Source organism: Neodiprion fabricii, chromosome 6 (assembly GCF_021155785.1).
Source record: "Neodiprion fabricii isolate iyNeoFabr1 chromosome 6, iyNeoFabr1.1, whole genome shotgun sequence".
Lineage (NCBI taxonomy): Eukaryota > Metazoa > Arthropoda > Insecta > Hymenoptera > Diprionidae > Neodiprion > Neodiprion fabricii.
In genome coordinates, this window is record NC_060244.1 from 25,345,954 (window position 1) to 25,354,598 (window position 8,645).

An 8,645-nucleotide genomic window follows, 5' to 3' on the forward strand; every position below is an offset into this window, starting at 1 on the left:
TTTTATGAGGACGACGTTTGTCACCGGGGCGGAAAATAGACGCAAGGATATTATGGGAGATAGCCGAACCACCTTACGTGTACCGTAATTAATTGTCGTCAGTGTTCGGTGTATCTGGATATGATATGCGTGAACCTGGCACAGCGAAGGATACGACGAAAGCGGAGATGGGGATATCGATTATGAATGAACCCCAGAGTCCATTCAGGTTGAACGTGACCCACCCAGACGTAGCCTTGGTCCATCTTCAACTCTTTGGTCAAAACCCATTCTGCGAGACAGACTGGTGACAAGGTGCGACCAAAGCTCTCTCCGAATTCCGACAGAGTCCCCTTATGAATGGTGGCCTGTGAGATCGGGGAGTCTCGACCGCGCATTAACTCGCTGTCAACTTAATTTTAATCTCACTGCTCGCCGGAGCGTTATACATGCAGTCACGAGGACCGGATTAACATCGCTTGGATCTGGTTGGCCGTGCCCGACGCCCGGTCGAGGATCTTCACTCTCGCTATTTTCAGCGGGTTTAATTAATCTCCGACCAAAAACATCGGGGGGGAATGGCGACCGCATGATGGCCGGTTGCCGCGAAGTGCCACCTGGCATAAATAGAAACATTGAGACTACCGCGGTTCAAGAGGCAATAAGAGAACACGAAGTCCTAAGCAAATCTACATCTTCTGCGGGCACCTGCCTTTCGCATGATGTGTTGGCGGTGCGGTAACTTCAGTTTCCGGTCGCTAATTCAACGCAAGTTTTCCTTCATGGTACGCATTGAATGACCAGCCGTTTAATAGAACCGCCTATGTGTACATCTAGGCACGTTTCTGATACCAGTAACCGTGAAATTATCGATGGGAAAAATATTGACGAACGTGCGTAGTATCAGGGTGGAAAAGAGTCGCATCGGGCATTTGAGTTCGGTTTAGCCCAGCTAGACGGTATTGCCATCCGGCCCGCGACCAGAGAACTATTATTAAGTCATGTCGGAACGTTAGTTGCTCAGGGTACGAATTAATCACGGTGAAAAAATGGACCGGAAACTCGCCTCGAAATACCCCCCTGGACTGCGGAAATATTAAACGGATGTTGGCTTGACGGCAGTACCGCGACTCTAAGATCTCGAAAACGATTACGTCAAAATCACCCTGAAACGCCCACTGTACATATAATAATTCGGAAATAAACTTTTGATTTAGAGTGACGATGGTCCGCTTCTCAACGTCCGGTTGACCGGCACCGTAGTGTATCGGCCAATTTGCGGGAGCATCGATCAAGTCGTTACTTCCGGTTCACTTTTACCTTACCGCTGGAGTTCCAATTAATGTACCGAGATTCTTCTAGCACGAATTAATTTGTAACATGTGCACCATCAATCGTGTTGTAATATTTCTTTTTCTCACAAATGTGGCAAACGGCGACAAAATTCAGAAAGAACAACTTGGAAAATGACGATAAAGACTAAAATCCGTTATTATATACATATCTCGGCGAGGAGAAACGATCACATCTGGCCACACCGCGGTGTCAGCTGTTTGCTGTTTATTCTTTCAGCTTTTTCCGAGCCGCCAGAAGGGGTCAGGAGTAGAGAACAGCAAGTTGACAACTTCACACGTCGAGGGAATGATTTTGGCAGTAAATTTGAAAGATTAACCGCGCCGAGCCGCATGCGTGGTGATAAATTCTCGGTATAAGCAAGAACTGAGAAAAAGAAACTGCGGAAAATCGTCTCTCGGCTAAACAATGATATCTGCAGTTTGGCGAACTTGATGTCCAACATCGAAGAGGAGCAGGAGCTGCTGGATCAAAATGACACGGATCACGCGGCGAGCTGCATAGGTTAGCAATGACAATCCGTCCTTAATAACATCACCCCATCGCTTACCTTCGCTCTTCGAAATCCCTTCCACAGCAGAGAAAACCATCAGCTGCAGTGATCCTCGGCAGAGTGAGAAGAGTAGAAAGGTCCACCCGCAGCTAGTCTCGACACCGGTGCAGAGGGAGGAGTTTTTATGGAGGTCGAACGAGGAAGGGCGGCAATCAAAGACGAGGCAGAAATCATTCGATCAGAAGCAAGAGGATGGTGGGTGGTGAATTACGGCGTTAATTTGTCTAATGGAAATTGTTCTTGCACTACGCGGACTCGCCGAGAGGCGCAGGATTTATGCTGATATATTTTCTTACCTATACAGACGCGTCGGGCAGCTCGCTGCAGGGTGACATATGCAGAATATGCCACATGGGGGGCTTTCCTCAGCTGGCCCATACCCAGCCGATGTGGGAGTGGCAGAACCAGGGCGTTCGTCGGGTTTCCAGCCAGATATCCACCTTGTCGTCGTACGCCTACTTGGGGCCGCTGATCGCAGCTTGCAAGTGAGCGATAACCTCGATGATCGGAGGATGGCGATCGGTGAAACTAGAATAATTAAAGCGCGTAAGGGACGAGTGCGTGTGTGTGTGCGTGTGTAAATACATCGTGTAGGTACGTACGTGAGTACGTACGCGAGTCGATTCCTCGAGAACTGGTTCTCAGAGAGATGCGAGGATAAGAGTCTCTGGAGCAAGGCAATCACTGTCACGAAGCATCCGTCAGCCGGAGGTTAACGTCGCTTTTGTATCGATGGTCGGCAAAAGGAAAGCTGTAGAAAAAAAAAAAAAAAAAGAAACTGGGGAAAAAATCTAAGAGTAAAAAAAGGGGAGAGAAAAAAACGCTTAACCACTTAGCGTGCCCCGTGCCGTGTGCGCAGGGTTTCAGGAACCTCGAGTTAGATAACTAAAAATACGTAGACAGAGCGGAGTTTTTGATGGGTTGCAAAGATAAGGTGTCAAAGATCGGTAACACGTGTAGCGGGGTCTGTGACGTATCGGTACAATACTCATACCCATAAGCCCCTCCGTACCGAGGACCGCATCACCGCGTCTCCGCTTATTTTAGGATTAAAAACTCACCCCTTCACAACGCGACTGCAGATGCCGCGGTACCGTGGGTCTCGTCCATGCCGAATGCCTCGAACGATGGTTGACAGAATCGGGGCACATGAGGTGTGAACTTTGCGGTCACAAGTACGTCATCAAGCGAGTTCCTCGCCACGGGATTCTCGCCAGTGTTGGAATATGGCTGAAAACAGTGGTAGCTACTCAGCAGGTAAGGGCTGCACTCGGGGGCCGATCGCTATCCGCTTTGGGGACTGAGATTTAAGAAGATAAAGCAAAACCATAGATACGAAACTTCTGTAACAAAGAATAACGTGCAAAGTGAATATAGCGATCGACACGAGCGCGCAGCCTTAATAAACTTCATTGGCCTGATCGCTACTGGGTTCTTTTTTATTACGTAGTGTATATAACGCGCTGTTTCAACGACTGCTAGATGTTCCTGGACATAATGTACCTTCTGGTAACAACGCCCCTTGCCCTGTTTTCCTGCTACGTCTGCGCGCTTGCGTTGAGGGTGTTGATAGAGGGTGGATTTTACCAGATACCATGGATGATAATAGCGATGCTACCGACATGCTCACTGACGCTGATCGCCTACTGGGGCTGGCTGATAACTCTGGGCAGGTACACGAGCAGGTAGCATAATGTGCAATAATTGACACCAGCCGAAACTCACACGGTTGCAAAATTCTCTGAGAAATCTGCTTCGGAGATGTTTACTTCATGCTAAACACTAACGTATTGGGTTCATTGACGATCCAGACTCCACTCCCGACGCTGGCGACGCTTTTGGCGAAACAACTTCGTCGTTCGTCTGCTGCCCGATAACGCTCTTTCGCGGTTGAACCACGCCGACAACTATCCATCGGCTGGACCACCCGTCCCCATAGTCGTGAACGTCGTGGAGGAACCCGCGACCGCTGGAATCCCTGAAGATAACGACGAGGTCGAAGAATACAACGCGAGCGACGATCAGGCTTGAGGGTATTCTGGAGGAATGAGGCGATTGCCGATATTCTGTCGGGGATAATCCGACCGTGCACATTAAAAAGAAAGCGAATGAAAACGAATCTTGTTACGCGCGTAACAGGTAGGGAGTTATTTACGACCTGTAGAGGCGCCGAAATCAAGATCCACGGTCGAGTTGCACGGAGTTTCGAAACGGGACGACTGCAGGTGGAGGGAAAGTTGCTACGAATTCAGGCTATAACCAGTTCACTGGGTGAACCACCTCGCCTCGACCTCCTTGGCGCAGAAATTCACTCTTACTTTCGGTCTCTGCCTCGGTAGATGGTAGATCAGGATTTCACGGGTGCTTGGGCTGTTATTGAAACGCGGAGAGAAAGAGGTTTGAATAGCGGTTCTTCCCGGTCACAGCGCGTTCGTCTTTCTCTCGATTTAAAAGCGATCCAAATTGGATATCCAGTCTAACTTTGATACCTATACTCGTCACCGGATGCAGAGAAGCGAGAAGTCAAAGACTATCGTGACAAGTATTTAGGATTACGGGATAGGAATTCGTTAATTATAAATCGTGGAAGTGCGAGCGATCTGACGAGTTCTCAGCCCCCGTCCGTTTCACCTTTTTCTAATAATTTATGCGCCTACGCGATACTCGATCTCGGTCGTACCGAGAGTTCTGAATCATCCTGTATAACGTAGAGGCGTGTAAGTATCTGTCAACGATCCTTGGATTTATTATCCGCTAAGAAAACACACGCGATTTAAGAGTGAGAGTCCCAGGAATAAACTGCCATCCGCCGTGCTCTTCGCTCCCTGCAGCTAGCTTTGCAATTGTACGAAAGCTGCAGGCGGGGGATGCAATCGCGTGCATTCAGACCTCTTCGCAGCGATTCCGCGCCGCGCTGATATCGTGGGCGATCTTTCCCGATCGGATATCATCCCAGGCTACCGACGATGCGGTTTACCGATCCTGAATCGATATGGTCGATCTACGAGATAAATGGCCCCTAAGTTCAATTTAATTTATCCTGAGATTTATATCATCGAGCCGCAGGTTTACTCTTCTAGCTGCTGACAAGACGGTTAAGCTCACACAAATATTCTTCGAGACATTTATTCGCAGAAAATAAAATTTGGTATTAATACACTATTCGGTAATCAAGAAAATCCTTCAGGTTAGTTCACTAGAATTCTGAATAGTTTTTCAGGTAGTTGAATTTCTTCCACGGATGCAGTAGTACGATATGTACTTGCCGCACTTTGAACACAAAAGCTAAGCCGAGGACGTCGTATCCAGAAGAGAAACGTTCAATCCCAAACCATCATACATAATCCAATGACAATCGACGTCGATATTCGTGGCCCAGATACGTTTTCGATCGTAAATATGTACTTTTTATAGCAAGCGAGTTATATCGACGTGGCGTATAGGTATTTGGATGTATGGCGTTTGTACGCAGCGGGGAAAAAAGGTTGATCGTATTTCCAAACATCTCAAGAGACAGGTATAAACCGATTAAGTTTGGGATTACACCAAACGATTTTCTGAGAGGTCGATAATCCGTGATAAATAAATCCTTCGCATTCTTTGGAACGAACTCTTTCTTCTGCGAACAACAATGAGACGCGAGCTTACAGAAACTCTGAGTAGAATAATGGAAGTAGAAGGTAAGTGCACGGTGTCGAGTCGTAAATTAGCATAGATCAGACGAGCCATCAGATTCAAAAGCTTGAACCTGACTGCCGCCGCGTCTGTCCGGCATCGGGACGGGTGCTAACTCGTCTATAATAACGTAGCTGTAGTACCTACTTATAGTAGAAAGGAAAATAAGAATAGAAAATAAATGAAAAGAAAAAGATCGAAAAATCTTACCACCGGCCAAGATAGCTGCGAGGTGTTTTTCTAAGTGGACGCTAATTTGAAAGAAGAAGAAAACTCGTGTCAGAGATCACGGCGAGTGAAATGAAAGCAGAGAGAAAAACAATTTTTAAAAATAAAGTGAAAAACAACATCAGCCTCGGAGAGCCTGAAGTGTTGTTGTTCGCTAAATAAAATTAACAGCGAGTCGATCGTACAGCGAACCCCGCAGGATAGCTGCTCTCTTGGATAGTCGGTTTGAGCAGGATAACGGTTTACGGTCTTTGGTTGAATGGACTTGATCACGAAAAACACCCTTGAATCATTTTTGTCGTCGTTTCGAGGGTTGAAGGAAAAGGCGCAAGGGTGGTCCAGCTGTAATGAGCCGGCAGCTCGAAGAATCCCTAAATCAAATTGTTATGGGGAAATTGTTATCATACTCGGCAGTGTCGCGTGCAGTAGGTTCCGGATTTACGAGCTGACATTCGAAAATCCCCATCGCGGCATAAAAATAATAATTGGTTGATTTATCGGGTATGCGTTGGTTCGCCGCTTTTGTAAATATAAAGACACTTATTACACTGCGGACTGGATCCAATGGGGTTATTTCCGTTGGTGGAAGAGGGACACCGCGCGATAGACGGAAGAGCGAGAGAGAAAGAAAGAGAGAAGGAGAGAGAGGGTTACCGCATTTCCTATAGAAAAACTGTCTATTTTTGAGAACGTTCACATCTTCTCATCGTCTCCATCGCGTCTCATCGCGTGTCGCCCGCCCTGCGACGAGTATAAGAATCGTCTAAGAGCCGTATACCGGTGGCGTTTCCGCTTCTGTCTATACTCGCATGGTGTTATTTTTAATTGCGTTGGAAAATGTCCTCTCTCTCTCTCTGTGAAAAGAAAAAAAAAAAGAAAAATAACGTACAAAATGAAAAAAGAAACTGAAACTTAGAAAAGTAAGGGTAAAAAGGACAAGAGGTCTCTTGTATTCATCGCCGCTTATATTACTAACTTCCGTAAAACGTCTTCTTGAATTCACCCTCGCCCTTTAATCTGCTCAGCGATCACTGGACCAAGACTTTCACAGGGAATTCATCTGCGTGGTTTTATATTCGTTACACGGGCAACGAAAATGCGCTACATATGTATCAAGCGATGCGCGTGAAATACTGCGATTCGTGTGTTGGTATAGGAAACTCGCCATAGACGAGACGAAGGAACTAAACAGAGTTTGGAGGAAGGAATGAATCTTTTACGCGCCATCTACACAAATGTATCCGGTTCGTGCCAGGGAGGAGGATGCGAGTTTGTTTCGGTGTAGGTTCGGCGAGCTATTTAAAAATATTGGCATTCCGTGGTCGCTGGCTCTCTTCCGAGAGGAAATGATACAGTGCGGAGCCTTTGATTGGAAGAAAACAGTGTTTACTCATTTTTTCTATCATTCGTCGTCGGGGTTGAAGTATCGACCAGCCAATTAAAATTACACATCTCACTTACCGTGAGCTGCGCCGCACTGCATTGGATGAGAAAAAGTGTGGGGAAAAAACGAACTCTGCACCCTCCGAACATAATCGAGTTGTCATTCTGGAAGCTGCAATCGGGGTTGAGACTTTTTCACCGTGAACTACAGACGTTGCACTCGTTCACGAGGTGCGTAATTTAGAAAAGTAATCTCCTCTCTTCGCCGCGCGGTAAATCGTACAATCGCTCGGAGGCTGAGAATATTCGTTTTAAAATCTGTCTGCGAGGATATTACCACGTGTTACCGGTTTCATTAGTATAGTGTGTTTGAAATATATGCGAAAGCTCGAGCATGTTAACGAGTCGTTTGCCCGAGGCGTCGATGCAGTCCATTATTGGTATAAGTCGAGTACTGATAAAAGTCCCAGGACCCCGAGGGGACGCCTCTTGTGTCCCGCATAAATAATTATTGATTTATCCGATTTTTATTCCCGGCGAGGACTCGGGTTCAGATTGGAATTTATCGACCGCGTGTACATGTACCTATACGTATACATATATTACGAGGAGAGGGTTCCAAGTCGAGGGTAAGGCGAAAATCATCCATTCGCTCAAAATATCGACGGTGAGTTGCTTCGTTTTCTTCTTTTCTCTTGCATTTACTATCCCTTCGAAACATTTCCGAGAATGTAGTTTTGATTTATGCGCGCACTGAAGCGGTGAAAGATCGGCTCGTGATATATGCGTCGAACGCGAACGGAGTGTGCAAAGTATCGGTTGGCCGAGGTTAGGGTAAGACAACGTTTTTTTAAGCTCGCGTAAAATATTGCCAATTATATTATGCTTGCCGGGTCTATCCAACAAGTTGCCAAAATTTATTGTAGATGATAAAGGTATCTCGGCGCTGCACATATTATACCTACACTGCACACTTCGCATCGCCAATGCGGCTTAACAAGCCACGGCGTATCTCGAACACGCAACCCAATAAATTGGCGATTCTGGTTCGGCGCCAATCCCGAAATCCCCAATTTACTATTCAAGGCTTAAGTCATGGAATCGGCAATCAGGAGCATTTCGATTCTCAGGCATCGTCGTCGCGGTACGTCGCCAATTTGCGGCGCTGCCTTTTTCCTTCCATTCTTCACGCTCCCCGACTCGCTTTCATACCCTCCCCAAAAAAAGGGACAGAAGCTAAAGACGAGGTGATTTTTGAGAAAAGTGTGTACGGTGCCGAGAAATATACCGGTACCACCGAGATACATCAGTAGAGCGATAAGTACTTCAAAAATAAGTATCAAAGCACGCTGGGTTTAACCCTTGCCCAACCGAGCGGGGCTAATTTATATGTTTTTCGTCAGGTTAGACAGTTTAAACATTCGAGGAAGAGGCTGTAGGACTCACGGGGATATAACACTCGGTGCAGTGATAG

General features: G+C 46.7%; 1 protein-coding gene across 1 annotated transcript; it reads left to right on the forward strand.

Annotated features, from left to right (window-relative positions):
* Positions 1-1,766: 1,766 nt before the first annotated feature.
* On the forward strand, positions 1,767-3,916 carry LOC124185572 (E3 ubiquitin-protein ligase MARCHF2-like). The gene is made up of 6 exons (XM_046576450.1): positions 1,767-1,836; positions 1,910-2,080; positions 2,190-2,370; positions 2,968-3,142; positions 3,368-3,558; positions 3,697-3,916. The coding sequence occupies exons 1-6, from the start codon at positions 1,767-1,769 to the stop codon at positions 3,914-3,916; spliced, it is 1,008 nt and encodes a 335-aa protein (XP_046432406.1).
* Positions 3,917-8,645: the final 4,729 nt, after the last annotated feature.